General features: G+C 37.2%; 1 protein-coding gene across 11 annotated transcripts in view; it reads right to left on the reverse strand.

Annotated features, from left to right (window-relative positions):
- Positions 1-24984, reverse strand: part of KIF21A (kinesin family member 21A) — a 127296-nt gene that overhangs the window by 75513 nt on the left and 26799 nt on the right. For all 11 annotated transcript variants that reach the window (XM_060778404.2, XM_060778403.2, XM_060778409.2 and 8 more), the window contains exons 2-5: positions 8990-9212; positions 8273-8455; positions 5801-5950; positions 3843-3977 (exon numbers count right to left, since the gene is read on the reverse strand). In XM_060778404.2, coding sequence (XP_060634387.2) covers positions 3843-3977; positions 5801-5950; positions 8273-8455; positions 8990-9212 — 691 coding nt within the window. The remainder of the gene's footprint in view (positions 1-3842; positions 3978-5800; positions 5951-8272; positions 8456-8989; positions 9213-24984) is intronic.

The following is a 24984-nucleotide window of genomic DNA, read 5'->3' on the forward strand; positions in this document are numbered from 1 at the left end:
GAGAAACTAATAAGAAGAGTTTTGTACAATTCCAAGCCAAAAGAGGAGATGAAAGGAAAATTGAGGAAAAAATTAAATTACATCCTGAAAGTTATTGACTACATACTACAACAGCATAGACCCAATTATATAACCTTCATCCTTATTCAGACAGTGAGGTGGTGATCTTTCAATAACCTCCAGTTTCCTTGTGCAGCTGTTATAGTATCATTTTTGTTGTAATCAGATGAATATACAGTACTGTTTTAAGGAAGATTTTTTTTAAAGAGTAAGCCAGTGTTTTAATTATTTTAACAGTTTCTAAGCATTTTACATTATTTGAATGGCTTGCAGGTTTAATTCTAATATTTATATGTTGTAGACTATAATTTTTTTTCTTAATGTAGTGAGCTGCTCTGGGTGTCAATCGAGAGGGGCTGAGGCCTCTCCTCCTCCTTCCTTGGTAAGATGGTTTAAAAAAACAAACAAACTGATAAATGCAAAGTGTCATCAAATTTAAGGTGCACCCTGTTTATGGAGCCCCTATAATACATACATACATGCATACATACATACATACATATGAAATCCAGCATATAGATCTTGTTTGCTGTGACATACTGTGCTTTTGCGTCAATAATAATAATAACAACAACAATACACTTTATTTACAATTCTGCCCTTCTCCCCTGGGAACTCAGAGTTGATTATAGCATTTACATCAGACATAGGCAAATATTCAGTGCCTTACAGTCACATATAATGAGACACAGAAACACTGACAAGGCAAAGGCTTCTCTTTTTTTTATTTCCGGCTACTGGAGACAGTGCTCAGCTCTGGCTCTGGGGAGATGTTCTTCTCCATTTTCAAGCAAAGGAGCCTGCGTTGTTACCTCCTAGTCATGTGGTCAGCAAGACTACTCGGAGCATCTTTTGCCTTTTCCCACCAAAGCAGTACCTATTTATCTTCTCACAATTGCATGTTTTTGAACTGCTAGGTTGACAGGAGCTATGGGTAATGTCCCACAGATTTGAGCTGACAACCTTTAGGTCAGCAGTTTAGCAGCACAAGGGTTTAACCTATTGTACCACCACAGGCCCATTGGGAGGGAAAGTGTGCCTTAGATTTGGTAAAATATAGTAGTAGTATAATTATAATAAGTAAAGGGAGCATTTTATGCTGGTGGCCTGGTTATACTCTTGATCGGGTAATTTCACAATTATTAGATTTCTCAGCCATCACATGAAAACTATAAGAATGTGTTTATCTCAGCAGTAATCAAAAATTTAAAGTGGTACATAAATAATACTCCACTGCACTCCCTTGTGATAAAAGAAAAATAGTGGTAAAAGAAAATATCTCCCCTGAATTTCTGAGACAAGCTAGCAATACAGACTAGAAATCAATGCACTGAAAAAGAACAAACAGAACAGACCACACCATGTTAAGCATATGTCATGGGAAATCAGGCTTCTCAGACCTCAGGGTGGGAACACACAACTTCTGAGATGTTCCAGAGCTGTAGTTCCCATCAATTCTATATAATGTTGAGGGAGTTGTAGACATTTGGAGGGATGCAGGATTTCCATCCCTGTCTTTAAAAACTTTAAGCTTTCTTTAAAAACCTGATGCCCTGGGATGAACAGAATCTGTACGTGTTTCAGCTGTCATTAGAGAAAAAGAATGTGGAATACGTATTCATGTACATTTAAGAAGAAGGTGACCAAAATGCCATTTGATTTGATTTGAATTATGTGTATCAACAGAAATTAATTCTAAATGGGAAAATACTTACACAACAGCTATCATGGAAAATGAAGACATACAAATTATCTGTTGAGCACACAGTTTTCACAACTGAAACACATATACTGCCAGAGGCTAATGAACATTTCATGATAATAATTAAGTACAATGCAAGTCAGAAGCCTTCCACTCCCATGACTGTCCTAATTTGTTCTCAAATGGATTTTTTAAAATTTTAAATCCATTTAAACCAAAGTTAATGTCTCAGACATATACTTACATCCAAGGAAAAGAAATTGATGAATTTCAAATCAAATCAAATGGCATTTTAAAAGCAACCCAAACATGCAGGTTATGAATAGGATGGTGTGGTTTGTCTTCACATTTTAACCCCTTGAGAGCAAGGCTTCCTTCCTCTGTCATTACCTGTATTAAGAATTAGCCATACAATGAGAACATTAAAATTAAGTAGGCCCTCTTTTATTAATTTTGGACTAGTTGTTCTTCCAAGTATAATACAGTCTTACTTGCCATAGTATTACTTGCTTTCCTAGCTGAGATAAAAGCAAGGGCAGATCAATCAACTTTTTTCTCTCTTTGACTGGATCTACATGATCAAAGTAAGGTATCTTTAAAGGCTATTTGAGTATGTGAGTATTCCCATGTATGCTGGGAACAAAACATGTGACTGGACATAATCCAATCTGGGTGACACATAAATACCATTAGTTTGAATTAAAACCAGTGTATGTGGAAGAAAAGAGGTCAAACCAAGAGTGGAGATAAGATACAGCTCTCATGAAGACACCATTTTATACCCAACATTAATTTCCCTAACTAAACTAGTCCTAACCACAATACTTGGAAATGTATTAGTCAAACAGTATTTTTTTCACCAGACCTATACTGAAAGACAGTTGAATACTTTAACAACTGTGACAAGTTTATTACTATTTGAGTAGGATAATTTTTAAATTGATTTTCTTTATGAGCATATTATAATAATAATGACAATGATAATGATAACAAAATATTGTCCCTTTCCTTCCCACCCTAGGATGCAAGGCAGATTACAAAAATGATAATGGATGCAAACAGATTAAAACAGATACATCACAAAAACATCCTAGGGATCCATAAAAAAACTAACAAGCAAAAGAAAATCAACTTCACTGCAGGCAGAAGAACAAGAAATGAGGCAGTCTGTTTTCCCTACGAAGTTAATTCAGAACCAGATGTACTTATGTTGCAATTATACTATTTTAATTTTAATACTACATTTAAAGTGTATGTTTGATAATTGTTTAGTTCTATCTGAACGTTAATCCTTTGGATATTTCAATTACACTGTACTAATTTAAAATTGTAAGTTGCTTTGAGCTTTACCTCTAGGAAGGAAAAATCAAGGTATAAAAGTTATGATATTCGTGGCGTAAGTCGACAGACAACTTGAAAATAAACTCACAAACTCTAATTAACGTCATGATAATAGTGTCTCTGAAAGTGATGGGAAGGAAGGAAATCTCTTTCAGAGCTCGAACTCCAGACATATTCATATGGGGAAAAAAGCCCTGCAGATAACCTAGACCCCAAACTGTAAAATAAAAGCAAATTTGGTAGCCTCAGTAGGAATGCCATACTTAGTTTTCTGAGATAACTTTTTCTGGACCAGCAGTTCTGGATTCTCCTGGTGACAGTCATTCTGGACTCTGAAGTTATATTGTTTTACACATTGCAGAGTTTTGGGCCAGTGGGATAACCCAATAAGATTTTAGTTATGCGGATAGAACCAATGCACAACTCTCTATTTTGCCAGCAAAACTCCAACAATGGTGGGCACAGAATCAGAGATACGGATCATCTGAAGTCACCCTGGCATTGCTATGGCTTCCACAGAACCAATATAATATGAGACGGCAGCACATAAAAAACATTTGGATTTCTGATTGGGGGAAAAGGCTAGATTTCTTCAGTCTATCAATCAAAATGGTTCTGCTACCATTCCAATAACATTCACCTAAGTTTCACATGCTTCAGAGTTATTTCCAAAAGTGCCACCTCCCACCTACACCCAAAACACACACACACACAAAGACGATAGACCTAGGATACCTACTGCATCAATTGGGGAACAAATTCTAGTTTGACATAAGTGTACAGTGAAGATTGCATGGGAGCGGGAGCTCTGGACATTCATTTGAGTGCTGGCAGTGGTTCGAGATAAAGCGCCCAGCTTCAAACACTGCATCATCTGTACAAAATAGGGAGGAAAGGACTAAATATTACTATTTTTTAAATGTGCATGTGAATGCATACCACAAGCCTAACTACTCGCCATATTAGAATAACTCGTTGGTAGTAAAAAAAATATTGTCACATTTTTCCCAGTACCATGAAACACACATAAAACTGAACAAGGTCTTCAAAGGATATCCCTCTAAACCACTAATAATATCTGTACCTCAGAAAAGTGCATTTTTGAAAGACTCACCTGCTATCAAAAGTTATAGAATATATGTTCTATCAGAAGAGCATTAATAAAAGGGAAGGGGTACCTGCTCTTTTATGCTCATAGAAAGCATACAGAGAAATGCATATGCCCAAAACAGGGGGAGTAAATAATAACACCAAACATATATCAAATTGGGCTAAGTTCATGGACTGCAGAAACCAACCCAATTTCACTGAAAGGAATGCTGCTTTATGTTGTTATAGTGACCAAAGGCATGCTGGCAGAGTGTGCCTTTGTATCGTCCCTCCTTTTGTTCCCTGTAAGAGTGGCTCTGAATATTTAATGCCACAGCAGTAACAACCAGAGAAAGAGTATAAAGGGCAATGAGTCAAAGCAATGGAGGGTGAGTTTCAAATGTTTCAAAGAAACTAGAAACAACAACCCCATCTCATAATGCATTCATTCCCTAAACCAAAAATACATTCATTCCCTAAACATGATCTCTTTACTCTGTGGGCATACTGTTGGGAGATGAAAAGGTAGAGAGGAAAAGAAACAATGGATCTAGAAAAATGGAAAAAAATGTAATATACACTGTCTATCACATATTTTGACAGATAAAGAGGGCGCTTGATATCCACTGGGGTTTGGTTTCAGAACCACCACTACGGCACCTTTTGATACCAAAATTTGTGAATGCTCACCTCTCATTATATATAATGGCACAGTAAAATTGTATTCAGTATATATAATTGGTTGAAAAATATGTGGATATGGAAGGCTGGCTACACTGACTTTTAGTTATCTGTATTAGGAATGCGAATAGTGTTATTCTGTGCAGATACTCAAGACATAATAACAATAATAATAATAATAATAATAATAATAAACTTTATTTATACCCCGCTCCATCTCCCCCAGGGGGACTCGGTGCGGCTTACATGAGGCCACGCCCATCAGTACAATACACAACAATATAATACAAAAACATAATAAAACCAAAAAATAAAATACATGAAATGCAAAACAATATAATAAATGACACAACAATATAAAATCAGACATTAAAACACAAAAGATTTTGCTGGGCCGGGCCAAATTCAGGATAAAATTTTAAAACACTGGGAAATAGGACAATGTCAAACATCGAGAGGAGGATCCGGGAGGAAGGATTTAATTGCACGAACCATAAGAAAAAGTGCCACTGAGGTCATTTTGTGCAAAGTTTTTGGTCAGGGAGTATCTTACATTCAATCACTGAAGGCACATTGGAATAACCAGGTTTTCAGATTCCTCCTGAAGATTGCCAGTGTGGCTATTCGAGCAAGACATGGCTATTCAAGCAAGCATTTGCAAATATTGAGTAACGGACATAGGAATTGGAACAACTACACGATGAGACTGGACAATGTTTTTTTAATGAGAATTTGTTGATTTATGTTTTATTGTTATTGTTATGATTTTATGGATGTTAATGCTTTTTATATTGTACTTGTGTTTCTATAGTATTGAATTTTGCCTTGTAAATCACCTCGAGTCACTGGAAGGCTGAGAGGGGCGATATACAAATACAGCAAATAAATAAATAAATAAATAAATAAATAAATAAATAAATAAAATACCTCTGATTCTGCATTAACAGTCCGCGTTGTGACTCCCACTGTATATATTCCTCCTGCTGAATCTTCATGGATTTTGATATTTGATTTTTTGTTCTTCGCATCAATATCCCGTGTTGTATCAAAGAGATCAAGTACTTCTTCATTGTAAAGCTAATTTAGAAAGGAAAAAGAGAGTAAAATTAAGGTGCACAGCCAACTTCAATACAATTCAAGACAAACAAAATGATGCATGCCTTTTGGGTAAAAGCATAATCCAAAAAAGACATGTAAACTTTCAAGAAAATGTGAAGGCAGAGAAAAAAAGTTGATAATATAATGCAGGCAGGATAGTCCTTAACCAATGAAGATTAAATCCATTTTTTTTAAAAATCCTCAACAAAGATAGAAGAACATCCTAATAGGACTTAATTGCCACATACACACACAGAGAGAGAAGGAGGGCACAAGGACATATTGTTAAAAACTGGGAGGGGGGGGCGTAAAAGATAGGTAAAGATTTCTGTAAAGGCCTTCAGGTCTTCCTTCTCCTGGAATTTTTCTACATTCCTTCTCCCCAAAGAACAAAACTGTCATGCAAATACTGTTCAGACTTTTGCAAGGGAAATGCTGAGGCAGCAGGAGAATTTCCTTAATCAGCCCTTGACAATGTAACCGCAGGCTGTAGCAAAGAACAACGTGCTTATTCCTTCCCATTAACCTTGGAAGGGCACTCAATGCAACTTGATTCTTTCAATAGGTATGTATACTATTACTAATGCAAAGATAAGATCATCGTACAACAGGCAGGGACAAACTTCAGCCCTCCACATATTTTGGACTCCAACTCCCACAATTCCTAACAACCTACTGGAGTTAAGAGTCCAAAACACATGGAGGGCCAAAGTTTGCCCATGCCTATTGTACAAGCTGTGATGGCAATTGCTAGTTCAGGTTTCTTTGGTCTGAGGTTTGAGGGCCAATGTACCAGTATCTCAACACTAATCAGTAGGGACTTTTTTTGCACAATTACCAACCTATACTGCATTAAGCTTGACCAAAACAGTTGATGGCAAGTGACAAAAACAGAACACAGAATAAAAAATACAGGATACCTAATGCTTTGTTAATACAATGTAACAAGGAAAGAAATGAGAACTAGATATGTTTATTGTTTTATAAAAGAAGAATAAATATTATGAACAAAAATATACTACACATTCATAGTATGGAGTGTCTTGTACACATCAAATGGTAAAAATACAATGAAATCCATTTTGATTCTGTGTTGTAGCACAACAAAATGTAGAAAAATCAAAGGACTGTGGAGGAACACAACATTTAACCTTGCCAGTCTTTTTTGTTATTGACTAAGGAGTACAAATCACTTATCACTTAACCTTGGCAATCCTTTCTGTTATTGACTAGGGAGTACAAATATAGCTTTAATACATTTGCTCATTCTATATATTTGCTGATCCTTTCTCTTAAAAAAAAGTGTAGCAGAACTCTGCTTTGTTTTTATTTCTTAAAACACTTCTTAGAGGGTATTTTCTTAGTAAAGATGTACATGGCTCTACCTCTGTCCTCAAACAAATTACTGAACCTAACAAATTAAGGGGGGGCAGCTTAATTCAAATGAATATCTGATGTCTGAGAAATAAAATTGTTCTTATGCACTTAAAGGCTGAGGTACCTTCAGTAAATAGATTTGGTTTTGCTTACTAGGCTTCTGTTCCCCCCAAAATAGCAAATGATTAACACTAAAAGCATTCATTCAGCAAACTTCGACCTATGGGGAGTCAAAGCACTTAACCGTGTGTTTTGCATGCCTGTATGCTCCTCTACAATAGATAAATATTAGCCAGAAAGCTTTAAAGTAAAGCTTTAATACTGTACTTTACTTAGGAGTGATAGGTATTTGCAAGTCCGACCAGATAAAACATTTGATTCCAACTTTGGCAGGAATTTCATAGCTGTCTGGTTATCTGAACCAGAAGCTACAGATGCTTAGCTATCTGTAACTTCAATACTGTTGTTAAGACTCCTTATGCAGAAAGTCATGTTAAAATTGATTCCTCACAGAATTGCAAATGTGGAAATTAAACTCAACACTCTCAGAAAACTAACTCAAAAACTCTATCCTATAAAGTGAAGAGACCACTTATTGACTTGTATTAGCAAAACATTTTTCCTTGGCTTTAGATTAGATGATAGCTTGTTTTGGCAAAAGTATTACCTGACAAATGTTCCGCAACGCATTGGCTTCTAATTCTAAAAATACATTTCTTTCCTATCCTCCCTGCCTGAAATAAATAAATATAAAGACTAGCAGAATTAATTTGGGAACCAAGCAAAAGTGAGTATTGTAATAGTGACTGCATGACTACTAAATTAACATTAGCTTTACCGATATGACAGCTAGAATCACATATATACTAATTACGATCTGTTAACAGCTTTGTGAATGGAAATAACTGAATTATGAAGACATACCTCTAAGAACTGGGCATTCACTTTAAATTCTGGTGGAGGAAGTCCTTGTTTAATAGCTGCATGCTTTTTTTCTTCAATACACTTGTACAGGTGTTTTACAGCACGTGGGATAATGCCCTGTTCTTCTTCCATTATGTTCACATCAAATCCAGTTCCCATTGTATATGTTTTACCTGCTCCTGTCTGCATTTAGGAGATCAAACATTAGTAATATGCAAAAAAAAAAGCATAGTGCTTATGAACAGTTATGCTTTATGTCAAAGAATATGAGTAACAGACAATGAAAGCTCAAAAGCTGAATTTAGGTCAGAGAATGACCATAATGGTAGCTAAATATTTTCATGATACTTTGACCTGTAACTATAATTACTTTCAGAAAACAGCCTCCAAGCTCTGCTCAGACTGAGATGGACTCTTAAACAAGAACCATTGCAATTCAAGCAGGAGTACATGGTTATTCTTGCTTCACTAATGGTCCATCTGTACTTGAAAGATGCTGTTGCTTTGCAGAAATATATCAAAAAATAAATCTTTTAAGTGTTGCTAACTTCTCGCGAATTGAAATATAGTTTTCTCCACCTCTGCCAAAATGTGAAATTAAACCCTTGCTTAATGAAGCTAGTCCTTCCTTATGAGTTCCTTTTTTGTTTACTTCAGAGAAATGTTTGCAATGATTGAAAAGCAAACAGTTCATGTGGAAACATGCATTGAGCTTACCTGACCATAAGCAAACACAGTAGCATTGTATCCTTCAAAGCAGCCTTCAATCAGTTTGTTTATACAATGGACGTAGATTTCCTCCTGCTGTGATTCAATATCGAATACATAATCAAAAGTGAAGGCTTTATCTTTTCCCAGGAACACTTGGGGTTCCCCAGGTGTGACAGATGTGCAGATGTGGCATCCTTCAATCTTCTCTTTTGCTAGCTGAGGTCTGATTCTAGGGGGATTGAAAACGAAGCATTACAACACTGGAGTAAATCTAGTCGTACTACCCAAGTTTGATATGAATGAACTCTCATTTGAATCCAGAAATGTCAGAAAGTGCAAAAAACAAGGAACTAAACTATTCTTCTGCAAAATATATGTGAAAAGGAAAGGTATTCAGTATATCGCATCTAACTTTCAATGTGGCCTCTGGATATTCTAAGGTGGCTACCTTAGTGATAATTACTCAGGACAGGTTTCTATGGGACTGGTTGGGCTTTCTTCTGAATTAACAAATATGTAATTGGTAAGTGCTTGCAACAGTTATCCAATGATAATATGACAGAAGAGAAAACTCCAGGTCATTTACACTATTTTGAAAACTGTAAAAGCCTACCAAAGAAAACAACTTTGGTTTGAACAGGCTTGCTGTAGACCAGAGGTCCTCAGACTTTTTAAACAGAGGGCCAGGTCACAGTCCATCAAACTTTTGGAGGGCCAGATTATAATTTGAAGGAAAAAAACATAAATAAATTCCTATGCATAGTGCACATATCTTATTTCTAGTGCAAAAAACACTTAAAAATAATACAAAAATGAAGAACAATTTTAACAAATATAAGCTTATTAGTATTTCAATGGGAAGTGTGGGCCTGCTTTTGGCTGATGAGATAGGATTGTTGTTGTTGTTTCAGACTTAGGTTGACCCTGAGCAAGGGCCGCTTAAATGACCTTGGAGGGCCGTATCTGGCCCCGGAGCCTTAGTTTGAGGACCCCTGCTGTAGACAAACTGTAAACAGGAACAGTAGATAAATCATTCCAGGTTAGTTTTAGAAAACCTTGAGACCACACAAAGAAGAACACAAAATGTGTTTTGCCCACCCCCACAGTAGTTTTCAGATGTTAAAAATTACTTTCATATTTTCAGAAAGAAAGTGTGGATCAGTACTGAACAGCTGCATCCTTTTTGTCTGTAGCCCAAACAGGGATTACACTGCTCTGATTTCTTTGTATTTCTTAGTATTACAATAGTGCAGTGTTGAGGATCATAAAATATTTTAGAACAAGTTGAGTCGTCACCTCCAAAAAGTAATAAAAATAAACTTATGGGCAAACAATAGTCAACATGCAAATATGTGTCAGTGTCAGCTCTACCATTAGGCAAAGGTATAGTAACCTCGTTAGACAGCCAAGTGTTGAAGAAGATACCCATGTATTTGTGTAAGCATAACTGCTGCTTGCTTCAGGTAAAGAATGTGTTCCATTTGTTGATGTTGAAGAAAGCTTAGCCTGCCCATCTAAATATCTTTTGTCCATGGACTATGAAAAGCACCATCTTTTCTATGACCTCAGGCAAAAAAATACAATAGACCAGTACTGCTATCCATAATAATGCCCCAACAATGGCGGAGTACTTTTCTGAGCAGATGACACATCAGCAAGGAATCTGCTTAATGCCTTTGTCTATTAAAAATCCATCCTCACCTAGCACTGCTTTACCCCATCATCCCTGGGCAATGATACATGCTAATGAGCAAAATTATTAATCTGGAACCCCCGCACAAAAGGGTGAATTTAGAGACAAGTAGAAAAAATGGCTGGCCCTCAGACCATGGTTCCTATAAAACAGAACTTCATTAAATGCAGATGAATGTGATCATGATTCTCATAACTAAATTAACATTTGCATTTCAAAACCTTGAAAGAGAAGATTGTTTCTCATTATAGCTATCTCCTTGTACTCTTGTACAATGCATCAAATAGCAGTCACACTAGGGGACAATGACAATCATTCTGGATTTATTTAAAATCACTGGACACATTTAAAGAAGTGGGAATGCTCGCCAATGACCACAGATCTGCTGCCATGCTGGCAGAGTTTGCATTCGCAAGCGAGTTTGCATTTGCACGTGCAGCTGATAGCCTGTAATTGTGAATCCTTTTGTTTCTGTTAGCAAATTATTCACAATATTAGCTTGAACATTTTAGAACTTGTTTCTGAATTGAAAATTGATTGGTGTCAAACAAAAACATTTGTGTGAATCCAGATTGGAAAAATTTAGCAGTGGCCTCCTGGTGTTCACTGGGGTTTGGTTTCAATGGATACCAAGATCCATGGAGGCTCAAGTTCTATTATATTCAATAGTGTCCGTTATATTAAATAATAAAATCATGGTTTGCTTTTTGGTTCCCTCCTCCCCCTTTTCAATCATCTTCAAGTTTTGGATGATTGAATCCACAGATACATAATCTGTGAATACAGAGCGTCAACTGCACCTCACTTCAATTGCACTAATGGAGAAACTTTTCATCTGCAAAAAATATGTCAATCCACACAATAGAGTTTAAGTGCATTTATAATCTGATTGCTGGTCAATAATCTAATAATAATAATAATAATAATAACAACAACAACAACAATAACAACAACAACTTTATTTATATATCGCCCTATCTCCCCTAGGGGACTAAGAGCTGTTTCCACATATGCAAAATAATATAAAGGACATACAATGTGAAACATAAAACATAGGTATAAACTATTAACACAACATATGCATTAAAGCCAATTTAAAAACCAGTTCCACTCTCTTCTTTTGTGCAAGGTAAGCTACCAGGGGCCAAAATTTCAATAAAGGGCCTAGACTGTTGAGCAGGCAGGGCCAAGGCTAGTGCAGTGGAATGCTACAGTGCAGGGACCAGTCTCAACAATGGCCATACTGGGAGACCGACGCCATTCATTTCCAGGGCCAATTAAAGGACTATACAAAAGGTCTGGGCTGGAAGAAAAAGAACATGCCCTCAGATGACAGGGGATTGGGATAACGGGTAGAGTACGAGGCCAAGTCTTTTAAAAAAATCTTTATTGAGTATTTACAAATTACAAAGTTTAAAAAAGAAAAAATCGAAAGAAAGAGAGAGAGAAAGAAAATGGGAGGAAAAGAAGTCCTAACTGCTGTCTAGGGACTTGGAGCTTGAGACTAGTCATTTTCAAAGGCCTGAAGAAACCACCAAGTCTTCAAATTCTTACAAAAAAGAGGTGAATGATGGGGTCTGCCTTATCTCCTTGGGGAAGACATTCCAGAGACAGGGGGCCACCACCAAGAAGGCCCTCTCCCTCATCCCCACCAACCGGACTTGAGACGGTGGATCTTAGACTTCATGCCGGTTCATAGAGGGAGATGCAATCACGGAGATAGGTGGAGCTTGAACTGTTTAGAGCTTTATAGGTAATCCCCTTACAAGATGATTCCAAGGAGCATGTAACCTGAACATGATGAACCTGGAAAAGCCATTTATGGCTATTAAGACAACAGTCATTTGAAACTATTAAATGAACTCTAATGATCTACCTGCTGGGCAAAATAATTTTCATTATGGAGGTCTACCTTGTATGTATTAACATTTATGTAATGACAGAACGCAAGTAGTTTCTTTGTTGTACACACTTGCCTGCAAAACCTAACCCATGATTTTGCGCCATGAAGTAATTTAAAGGAGACAAAATGGTTCAAGAGTAACTCCTAGAAAAACTAATTCTCCCATATCCACAGCCTTGTCTAGAGTAGCAGAACGGGGTTTTCTGAGGTGATTATTAGTATTTTCAGCCACAACTTCCAACATAATTCATGTTCCTATGATAGCGGTAGTAAGAAAAATAGTTCACTTTAAAAGACTGGACACTTTTAACAAAGTACACACAGTGCTTGAAGATAATTTGAGATGACAGACTCTTGATGATGAAAGCTTTTCTATGTAACTCACAGGGCTTGTTTCACTCATGTGAAAACCAAGTTACGCTTTCTAGTTGAGGCCACCAAGACAATGATAGATACATATGAATGCATCTCTGGATCCTTGACCAAGGCTGATAAGTCCAAGGCTGAAGTGAGTTAATAGTCTACTTTCGCAGGACAAGAAATCATATAAACAATCTTAACATTCCCTCAGACTATTGTAACTCCTAGTTTGTGCTATATTTCAATAATAATACATCACCAGTGTTTTTAATGAAAAGCCTATTTTTTCCTGTCTATGGACTGTGGATCCCATAGTTATTTCCACTGAACTGGCTTCATAGTTTTGGTTTTCTAGCTTCTGTATTTTTACATGAGTACTGTTTTTCTATTACCTTTCTATTGAGTCCGTGCACTAGCTGCTCTGACAGAGAGCACCCTGAGTAGCAGGAAATACATCTTTCAGTAAAGTTGCAAGCAAAGAAATTACTATACTGATTGTATTAGTAATACCTTTAACTGGCTTTTAAATAAACAGAATTTTATTACTGGTTGAAAAATATTGGCTCTTTCAGGATAAATATACTTGAAATGCTTGGGACCAGAAACATATTGAATTTCAGATTTTTTTTTCCAGATGCTAGAATATTTGTAGAAACATACCTAATGAGATACTTTGTAAATGGGATCAAATTCTAAACACAAAAGTCATGTATATTTCATATGCACCTTATATACATAGCCTGAAGGTAATTTTATACAATATCTTTTAGTTTTGTTCATGAAACCAAGTCTGAATACAGTTGGCCTAGTGCATTTGTGGATTTAACTTTTGTTAATTTGATTATTAATGGATTTGCTCAATAGAGTCACGCTGGAGGACCTAGAGACTTCTAAAGGAAATAGTTCTCTAGGTCCTCCAGTGAGATTCTCTGGACCTATATATGAGGTGTTCTCTCAGGTAAAAAAAATTTTTTTTGATTCATATTTTCCTATTTGAAGGGGATTATGAACCCCTAACCACTGCACAGGTGGGGGGCCTACTGTACACTAAATCATCAAAGAGGTCACTATTTTAGCTACCAATGTGGAGTATTTTGAATTTTGGGTAATTGATGCTCATCCTGTATTCAGATTGTACTCAGTTGTGTCTACGAACCACAACACAGTATTCTGTTGAAACAATATGAGTTTCTTCTTCCCATTCCCCCCTCCTATTTTCTGTGTGCCTCCCAAAATTTGCACTTGAGGATAAGAGACTTCCCAGGATGACATGAAACAGCAAAGCTTCAGAAATCAGAGTTATCACCTTGTCTTAACAGTAAGAAATTTACTCAGCACCTTTGAAACTAAGTGCATTTGATACAGCTTTGGGGGAGGGGCTGTAAACTTCAAACCATATCAAAAGAAAGAAAGTTAGTGGAAACAATATCGCTTTTCCCTAGTAGATGCATAATTCTGATGATGAAAATGGTAGCTAATTTTGGATAAAGCTACTGATTCTTGCAACTTATAAATGGCAAATAAAACAACTGGCAGACATGCTGTCATACTCTCAACACACTTAAAAGACCTAGTACACGAAGAATCTGGAAAACCACAGGCTGTCACTTTTAACTGCCAAATAAGAGACAGAGAGAAATACTAATGGCATTGCAATTTAATTAAAGGAAAAATATTGCACTGGAGTAATTGGATTTGCCTGGCGACAGTTCACTCATGCTGCTGTCATGGGTTTGCTTCTCTTAATGAGATTTATTTCCGTAAAGTAATAATCTTTTCAGGGATCTTCCATTGCAACTGGTTTCTCTACATATAAAAGTAGTCACACAATTCATATTTCTTCCATTGCACCAGAATTTTCAAGGCCTGCCTTCTGCATTTTGGTTTACTTTTGTTGGACTTCTTGCATCCATCACTGGGCCGTTACTAATGCTAGTTGGAAATAAGTCAAACTGAGAGTTGTCCCCTGGCAATGGTCTGCCAGACAGCTCAATACAGATGGCATCCTCTTGCAACCAAAGCCTTTTGTTTGCTTGAGCAGTGCAAGGGGCATGAGGAGAGAAAAACAACGAGAAATCTCAATGTTGCGGTCAAGTGAATAGATTTGCCTCTCCAAGCAGGTAACCAACTTTTACTTGAAAGTGATAAACAAATATACTTTATACAGGTAAGATGAAGGCTTAATAGCCAGGAGATGAAAGGATAAAAACTAGATAGTAAACATGACTTGGTCTACTATCTAGTTGAACATTATTTAAATTATCAGACCTGGTTTGTTGAGTAGATTTTTAAAAGATACAGGCTCTTTCAAAATCCCTAAGTAAGGGTGCATGCATACATACACACAAATACAAAAAGAAAGTTTACAATGATTATATCTAGCCTTTATTCTTCATAATTTAAACAGGTTTATGTGCACTTCCAAACTACTTTCTCATTCAAGATCTAGATGTGTTTATGTAGAACAAATGCTTATGCCATGTCAACAAATGCAAAGTAGAAAACTATTGATTGCCTATGAAATGTGTTTCAGATATCTACCCTACAAACTGTTTCAGGTCTGGGTTTAAGACCCCCGCGAGGCTCAGATTTTCAAGGTAAAGCATAGTCCATAAGAACACATTCGTGACCCTCCAATGTGAAGCACTGAGCCATGCTAATGCTTAATGTAGTGACTTTATATAATTCTTCCTTCACTCTTCCAGTATTTCTGTATACATATCTTATGAAAGCTGAAGGATCTGAGAGTCCGCCACAAGGTGGAAAGCCATCTTTCCTTGTTTAATCCAAGAAGAATTTTCATTGTAAAGGATCAGAATAAAAGGACTCTCCAGAGACTTCTGTGCAATACTGGTGAACTATACATGTTACTTTTTAAATTATAGTTTTCAATAAAAGGCCATCAAGTATCACAAAATCTGTCTTTTTTCTTACACAGTTGATCCTTTTATCCATGGATCCCACCATCTATATTTTAAAAAACTAAAAAGCAAACACTTATTTTTTTTCATTTTATGAAAGACCTAGGCTTGGAGGAGGTATAACATTTTGCCTTGATAGTTTTTAATAATAAATACAGTGTCTGTATAGGATAATCACATGTTTAAATGTGACAATTCCCCATTGCACATCTTCAAGAGAAGAACATCGTAATTTTTTGTAATTCGTATTAATTCTAATGGGGAATAGTCCAGTACCATCTAGGTATCAAGTTATCTGTGTTTTTTATTTGAGGAGGGGCATATCGTGATAAAAATTATTTTATTTCTGGTCTTCAATAGAAATGTTGAGATTATTTTCCCATATTAATTCTGAACTTCCAGATACTCATAGATTAGTATTTGATTACTGTGTTATCTGTTTTGCATGTTAGTGTTTTAATTAAGTCGATAATATTAATGGTCACTTTTTTTGCAGGGGATAAATCTCCTTACTGTAGTCTCTTTCACTTGTGGGCAGAAAGAGAAGCATGTTATCTGTATTTATATAACCTCTTCTTCACACTTTGAAACCCATTGCCTGCCTTAAGGCACAAATTGACTTTCAGTGACCCAAAAGCAATAGACATAGATACTAGGGCTGGGCAACCACGGAAAAATTTGTTTCTAAACTCGATTCATTTTTAGGGGGTTTTTGCGTTTCGTTTTTTAAAAGAATTCCAAAATTTTTCTTTTAAAAAGTTCGATATTTACAAAATTTCGGAAATTACAAAACAATTTCGAAAGAACAAATCGATTCGTTAATGGCGGACGAGATTGCGCAATACGCTAAAAAACCCTCCAAATGGGACAGGGGGAACTTCTGAAGCTTCCCTCTCCCTCTGTTGTTGACTGTTGGTGTGATAATTTATTTTTTTATCAATGATAAAATAAACAACAACTATAAAACTTGCACCAGACATACGGAAATAATAACGAAACAATTTCAAAACAATTTCGAAACAATTACGAAATAAATTTTAAAAATTCGTTTCAGTTTTTAGTTGCTCCTGAATGGTTCAATATCGGATCGTAAGCCACTTTAAATACGAATTATTAACGAATTACGAAATTAACGAACGAAACCGCCCAGCCCTAATAGATACCAGAGCTTGTTTTCCTGGGGGCCTTTCACATACAATTACAACATCAATTATTTATTATTTATTAAATTTATATATACCCCGCTTTATCTCCCCCGAAGGGAACTCAAAGCAGCTGAACATAAAAGCATCAGCCTTTGTTGTTGTTTATTCGTTCAGTTGCTTCCGACTCTTCGTGACCTCATGGACCATCCCCAGCTCCTTCAAAGTCAGGCCAGTCACTTCAAGGATACCATCCATCCATCTTGCCCTTTGTCGGCCCCTCTTACTTTTTCCTTCCTTTTTCCCCAACATCATTATCTTCTCCAAGCTTTCCTGTCTTCTTATTATGTGGCCAAAGTACTTCATCTTTGCCTCTAATATCCTTCTCTCCAGTGACCAGTCAGACATTATTTCCTGGGATGTGGACTGGTTTGATCTTCTTGCAGTCCAAGGCACTCTCAGAATTTTCCTCCAGCGCCACAGTTCAAAAACACGTATCTTTCTTCGCTCAGTATTCCTTATGGTCCAACTCTCACGGGGAATACCATTGCTTTAACTATGCAGAACTTTGTTGCCAGTGTGATGTCTCTACTTTTCACTATTTTATTGAGATTGGTCATTGCTCTCCTCCCAAGAAGTAAATGTCTTCTGATTTCCTGGCATCAGCATAACCACTTAAAATATACAAACATTAAAACAGGATTCAATATAAACAGTATTTAAAATTCCCAGTTAAAATAATTAAAACAAACTCAAAGTTAAAAACCACAATGTCCCCTGAATTGATCTTTGAAACCTTCATTTTTTAAAGCCTGTCTAAATAAAAAGGGGCAATTCTGGCTTCCCTGGGCAGGGAGTTCCAGAGTTGAGGGGCAGCCACTGAGAAGGCCTGCTCTCTCATTCCTACTAACCAAGTGGGAAGGTGGGACTGAGAGAGGGGCCTCTCCTGAAGATATCAGGGCTAGGGCAAGTTCGTATGAGGGGATGCGGTCAGCCAAATAGCCTGGACTTGAAGTGTCTAGGACTTTAAATGTCATAACCAGCACTTTGAATTGTGCCTGGAAACAGAATGGCAGACAACAGACAACACTGTGATATCATTTAACTGCCATGCTTCCATCCTGTGGAATCCTGGGATTTGCAGTTTCGTGAGGCAGTAGAGCTCTCTGGCTAAGAATGCTGAACACCTCTCCATAAACTTCAAATGCTACAAATCCATGGGATATTGTCATGGCTATTAAAATGGAATCACCACACTATATCTGTATTAGGTGAAAGGACTTATGTTGCTATAACTTATATTAAGGGGAAGGAGCCAAGGAAAGCAAGATACTTGTTTGTGATGAAACACCCCCACAAAATAATTTAGCACATCTATTTGAAAAAGTGATTTTATAGAACTAGTTTTGCTTCTTCCCAAGAATGCATTGCTCAAGACCTAATCTATGCATGGACAATGATACCACGGTGTATTGTATTCAGTCCTCCCCACCTTTCCATGATTCCCACACAAGTAAATATATTTGTTCATTGTGATTTTTTTTAAGCAGAAGAATTTTGTAGTTCACTAAGAGTTTTATGTTAGCCCCCCCCCCCCGGGCCGATGATGCAGCAGGTTAAACTGTTGAGATGCTAAACTTGCTGACTGAAAGGTTGGTGGTTTGAATCCGGAGAGTGGGGTGAGCTCCCACTGTTAGCCCCAACTTCTGCCAACCTAGCAGTTCGAAAGCATGCAAAATGTGAGCAGATCAATAGGTACCACTTCTGTGGGAAGGTAACAGCACTCCATGCAGTCATGCTGGCCACATGACCTTGGATGCATCTATGGACAACGCCAGCTCTTCGGCTTAGAAATGGAGATGAGCACCCCCACCCCCAGAGTCGGACACGACTAGACTTAATGTCAGGGGAAACCTTTACCTTACCTGGTTTTATCAATGAGTTAATTTTCATCAGTGACTTGGTGAAATGATTTTGCTAAGACTCTTTAACAAATATGGTGTTTTCTATTATGTATTGCCAAGTGTGGCAAGGATTTGACTAGAGTTAATACCAAGCCGGAGTGTTAACTTTTGCCTGAAGAAATGTTGGTGGTTGACATGTAGTCCCAGCCCTTTTCTTCCCTCTGAGTGCACCACACCCAGGCCTTCCTGGGAGTACATGCTTAGAGGATTAGAATCAAGCCTTGCTAGTTGGGAATGTTCAAAAATGTAATGCAGCTCTGAGTACAGTGAGGACAAACGTATAATTTTCTGTCTGGACTATTTTGTGATTCTGAACTGCAGTGACATTCTCTCTCCCTCCCCCCTCCACCCAGCCTGCCGCATAGTTATGTTTTACCAGCCCATAGTAATTCAGGCCTCGCATGAACAGTCTACTTACTGTTCAAAAACAGAGCAGCTTCTGTTCACTAGAAACAGTCAACAATAAACATGAAGGGAAAATTTCCTCCTGGAGTTTAGTTTGGAGCTTTTATGGAAAGCATGCTAAAGATATTGCACTATATAAAAGCTGAGTGACGGGGCAACTGGTGCAAGAGCATGAAAAGAAGAATCACAATGGTGGGGCATTGAAGTTGATAATAAGTTTCAAAGCCTGAAAGTTTTTTTTTGTCTAGTATTTTTTTAAAAAACACTTCTAGATGTGCATATTGTTTTCTTACATTTTGACATGTTTTTAATACTTTTTATATGTTTTTAAAGGCTAGCTATATGAGTTGAACATATGAAATGCTCCTGCAAATTTCACAGAATCCTTTTGTAGTAATTTCTGACCTTGTCCATACATTAACACATTTTATTCTATGCAAAAGGCACGTGATCCATAGCTTTGATATGTTTTATTTGCTCACTCTGTCTTTGCAACTCATTGTTCTCAATCCTTTAACCATGGAAAAAAGCTCAGTGTATCCCATGGCATACAAAACAAATTCTGCCCTTTAAGTCTCTTTTCTACATCTGAGACTTAAAGTGAGTCTAGATAACAAACAGCATCAAATGCCTTACTTTGCTGTCTCTATGCACAAAACTTGAAACTGATTTATATGATTGGTTCAGACACTCACGTTGAAAAGGTATGTGATCACACACTGCTCCCTCCTCAATGTTAATATGTAATGTGGGTTTTGGACTATACTATAGTACTATAGAAGTGTGTGTGATGAAATGTCTTTGCTTTTAAATTTGGTTCACATTATGTTCTTGTGTATGTTTTATATGACTTTATATGGAATTCCAACAAAGCACCTAATAAAGTTGTTCATTTTTTTTAAAAAAATGAATTATACAAAAATGCACTGGAACCTTTCTTCCAATAAGATGATCAGGAAGCAGCAGAGAGGACTGATATTCTTAACGGTACCCTGGTCTTTGCTATCACCTTCTCTGTAAGTCAGAGCCTCAGAAAAGAAAAAAATGGGTTCTACTACATTTTATCTGTTCATGTGAGGCAACAGTGAGGCCTAACAGGATATTGAGAATCTTATGGCAACCAACAGTCTTCCTACAATAAGTCGTAGAATTTACCATTACAGTTCGTTATGTAGCTTTGACATTAGTGAGGCAGTGACTCTATTCCAGAGTTTAGTCTGAAGTCTGAAGGAGCTATCCAAGTGCTGAACCTACTGTGGGGATAAGATTCAGCAACTTGAGTACTTACCTTTGAGTAAATCTGGGAAGATTCACCAGCTCACTAATAATTTGTAGCCACCAACTGCTACTCACTCAATGTGGAGAAAAGGTCTCAGAAGCTATTGTTACAAAACAAGAGCAGGAATCCCAAATCTGAGGGCAAAATCCACTTAGTACGTCAGCAGCCTCTTTCCCACTATGCCTATTAAATTATTTTCCAATTTGCATGTACTGTTTCCAAAGCCCTGCAAATCATGTTGGCAATGAGTAGAATTTGAAAAGGAACACAGCCAAGGTTTATCAAGGTCGATATGGCTCTTGGAAGAACATAGTAGGAGGCAGACTCCTCAAACAATTTCTGAATTAATTCTTTGCATACCAGTTTCATATGGCTGCAAAAGAAAAGCTTCACAAAATTCACAAACAAGCAAAGCTACAAGTGGGTACAACTCAGTGGCAAAGCATAAACGTTTCATGTTAAAGGACTTTATGTTCCTCAGTCCCTGCCATCTACAGTACCAGACTGGGGGAAGCAGCTTTACTCTAGAACTAATAACAACAGAGTAGCTGGGTCTCATGTCAGGAGAAAAGTAGGGTATAAAAAAATAAATTAAAAAGAAGATGAAGCCTCATTTCCATTAAACCAAAAAAACAAAAGCAATGTTGCCAACAAGGAGTACTGCTGCTCCAGCCAAGCCTGTGCTGACGTTGGGGTTGGAGGTTCTTCTGAGTGTTTTCTGAGACCAAGAGGAATCCTCCACCCTTGCCGTAGGGCTCTTTTGTTGCCCAACATAAATGGGAATACTACCTGGAAAATTTAAGCATATAAAAAGAAAGTGGCATTGTAAACCATGTTAAGAGACATTAAAACTATATGGATACAGGCCAAACAATTACCAGTCAAGTGCACATAGCTTATCATCAACATTTAAGTAACTGGGAAACACAATAAACTTCCGTTCTGCCATTTTAAATACATTCAGATGACTGCAGAGTTTGCAGCTTGAGACTAGAATGTAATGAAGACTTTTTCTTCAGGCTGTTCTCACAGGCTACAATCCGGCATTCTCACAGTGGGCACTTAAAACAATTTTGAATTTCCTATATGCTTATTTCAGATAACTAATTGTTGTTCATAGCCTACAACCCACAAAGTTTACAAGGAATTCTCAATGAAATCTAAGTCTCAAAAGGGTGATTCAGTAGCTGAGTATTTTGACTGTCCTTCTCGTCTCACCATTAAATTGAAATACATTTTCTGAAGAATATTTATAGAATCATAGAAATGAGTTGGAAAAGACCTCATGGGCCATCCTGTCCAACCCTTGCCAAGAAGCATTTCACAGTAGTCTTCTCACCTTCCTGGAAACAAAAATATAAATTCAAGCCCACTGTAGAGTTATTCAAAGGTGTTATGTTATGAAAGAATTAGCCAGCATTTGAACATTAAAAGTCAGCTCATCTATTTTTATAGGTGTTTTCCAGGCTTTTCCTGAGTTCTGAAGTCACCTTCACAAATTAAAGTGAAGAGGTAGACCAAAAGCATAAATAGACCTACATTTCAACTTATCAAAAGTATGCCAGATTTCAATAAATGTTGAAGCTATGGATGAGAGGAAATTTTATTTCAGAAGGAAAAAGAAAATTGATGGGAAACCAAAATATATGAAATATTAACTTTATCAAATTAAAATTGTCTCCTTCCAAATACAAAATGCATAATTTATAACATTATATAGTAACCAAGGGCCCTTCCACACAGCCCTATATCTCAGAATATGAAAGCAGAAAATCCCACAATATCTGTTTTGAACTGGGTTATCTGAGTCCACACTCTGATAATATGGGATTTTCTGCCTTGATATTTTGGAATATAAGGCTGTGTGAAAGGCCTCAACATTTACAAAGCAATTTAAGTATTTGTAGATTGCCTTTTAAGCATAAAACATTCCTGACATAAAACAATGATATGCATTTCATTTTAGATTTATATTGGCTCTTTTTAGAAATTTACTCCCAGGAAAGCATGGATAGGATTGTAGCCTCAAAATTATGTTAACATGTCTGACAGTGTACTTCTATACATTTCTATTCAAAGGTAAGCTCAGTGGAAGTATCCATCTGATTACAGCCTTAGTTTTGTATGAGTGCCACTGTAATAATATAGGTCGATGGTCCCTTATCTGGAACTCCAAAATCTGAAATACTCCTAGTGACATAATTGTTTTCTGAGCAGAAACTTGTGCACAAATTTTGCTTTATGCAAAAAAAAACCCCAACATTTTGGATAAGGAATTCTAATAATATGAGAGAGAGAGAGAGAGAGAGAGAGACTATTTCACTCTATGCCACAGAAGTCTATTTAGATTTTGCCACCGAAGAAGTAGAGAGAAAGAAAAGTTGAAAATAATTCACAGCATGTGTGGAAAACGAAAGCCTCAACTGAGATCCCTTCAGACCACCTTGACTAACAGAGCCCCTGGTGGAGCAATGGGTTAAACCCTTGTGCTGGCAGAACTGCTGACCGAAAGGTCAGAGGTTCAAATCTGGGCAGTGAGGTGAGCTCCTGTCTGACAACTCCAGCTTCTCATGTGAGGACATGAGAGAAGCCTCCAACAAGATGGTAAAACATCTGGATGTCCCTTGAGCAATGTCCTTGCAGATGGCCAATTCTCTCACACCAGAAGTGACTTGCAGTTACTGAAGTCGCTCCTGACATGGGGAAAAAAACAAACGACCTTGACTAACAGAAGCAATATTTGAGACAAACTGTAGCATGATGACTGACATCATCATTTTTTGACATCTTTGTCTGATGAAGAAGCCAATAAAGCATTGAAAGTCTGTATGATATATTTTGTACTTTTTAGTTGGACAAATAAAGTTGTCACTTTTCTGCCAATTTGGGGTTTAGTTGTATTTTGTGGCATGACCAACGCAGCTACTCCTTCTTAATTAAGTTCGCCAACTTCAAAGACAGTCAAGGATTCTTTTAAAAAAACATAGATTTCTATTTTGTTTTCCTATTAGAAAATGGGAAATGTCCAAGGCAGGGGAATATCCCACCCCTCTCCCCAAAAGAAACCCTGTTGAGACTTCTCCACAACTTTTACAGTTTTCACACTTCTGGTTTGGCCTGACTGGGGGGGGGGGGGGACTGTTAGGGTGTGGATTGTGCAAGCTTCAGCTGTAAAAACAGCTGGTACAGCTCATCCCTTCAGGCTTGTTTTTATGCTTCACACAAACAAAAATCTTCTACTACATCAGTGCACTGCCCCACAGTACTTCTCGAACACATGGCTTATCTTTACTTGCTTTTAGTCTCCTTTCTTCCCCACACCAGGACATATGGCTGTTGGTACAAACTGGACAGATAAAATGCATCTTCTATATACCAACCCATTTGCTAAGTGAACACATCCCCAAATCCAGCCTCCATAAAAACCCGTGTCATAGCTTCACAAAACAAGAAGCAAAACTGTTCAAATGTCAGTAGGCTCAACAATGAAAGTCAGGACTAGCACTAACCAAAGTTCAGCCCTAGATTGTTTTTTTCAGTAAAAGAACCAGAAAGTTAAAATAGAAAGTTCTGCCAATCTTTATTTATTTTATCAACCTCCATTTAGGAAGCAGGAAAGGGTTGTTACCACCTTTCTTTGATGCAATATTCTGAAGGCACCCGATCTTCAGAGCTAAGCAGGATCAGGGCTGATCAGTACATGGATGGGGGACTGCCAAAGAACACCGGGTGCTATAGGCTATAGTCAGAGCAAGGACCTGGCAAAGCTACCACTGAATATTCCTTGCCTAAGAAACCCCTATGAAATTCATGGGGTGACCATAAGTCAATAGATAATTTGAAGGCACACAAAACAGATACTCCTGTCAGGGAAACTTTGATGCTGCTTTTCCTGAATGGCAGAGGGCTGGACTACATGGCCCATGTGGTCTCTTCCAACTCTACTATTCTATGACTAGCCATCCCCTGCCACGCGTTGCTGTGGCCCAATCTGTGTATATGTGTTTTGTGTGTATATATATGTGTATATATTTCTGTATATGTGTATACGTGTGTATGTGCATGTGTGTGTGTGTGTGTGTGTGTGTGTGTGTGTATATGGTTTTGCACATGCATTGTAATTTTTTTGCTTTTTAAGTTTCTTACGTTGTGTTTTTCAGTGTTTTTATGGGTTATGGTCACTTATTGGCCTGAGAAGTATATTGTGTCCAAATTTGGTGTCAATTCACCCAGTGATTTTTGAGTTATGTTAATCCCACAAATTAGCATTATATTTTTATTTATATAGATTCCAAGATTCTATGAATACAGGCATGCACAAAGTACAGTCCCTC

This window comes from Anolis sagrei, chromosome 5, assembly GCF_037176765.1.
Source record: "Anolis sagrei isolate rAnoSag1 chromosome 5, rAnoSag1.mat, whole genome shotgun sequence".
In the NCBI taxonomy this organism is placed as follows: Eukaryota; Metazoa; Chordata; class Lepidosauria; order Squamata; family Dactyloidae; genus Anolis; species Anolis sagrei.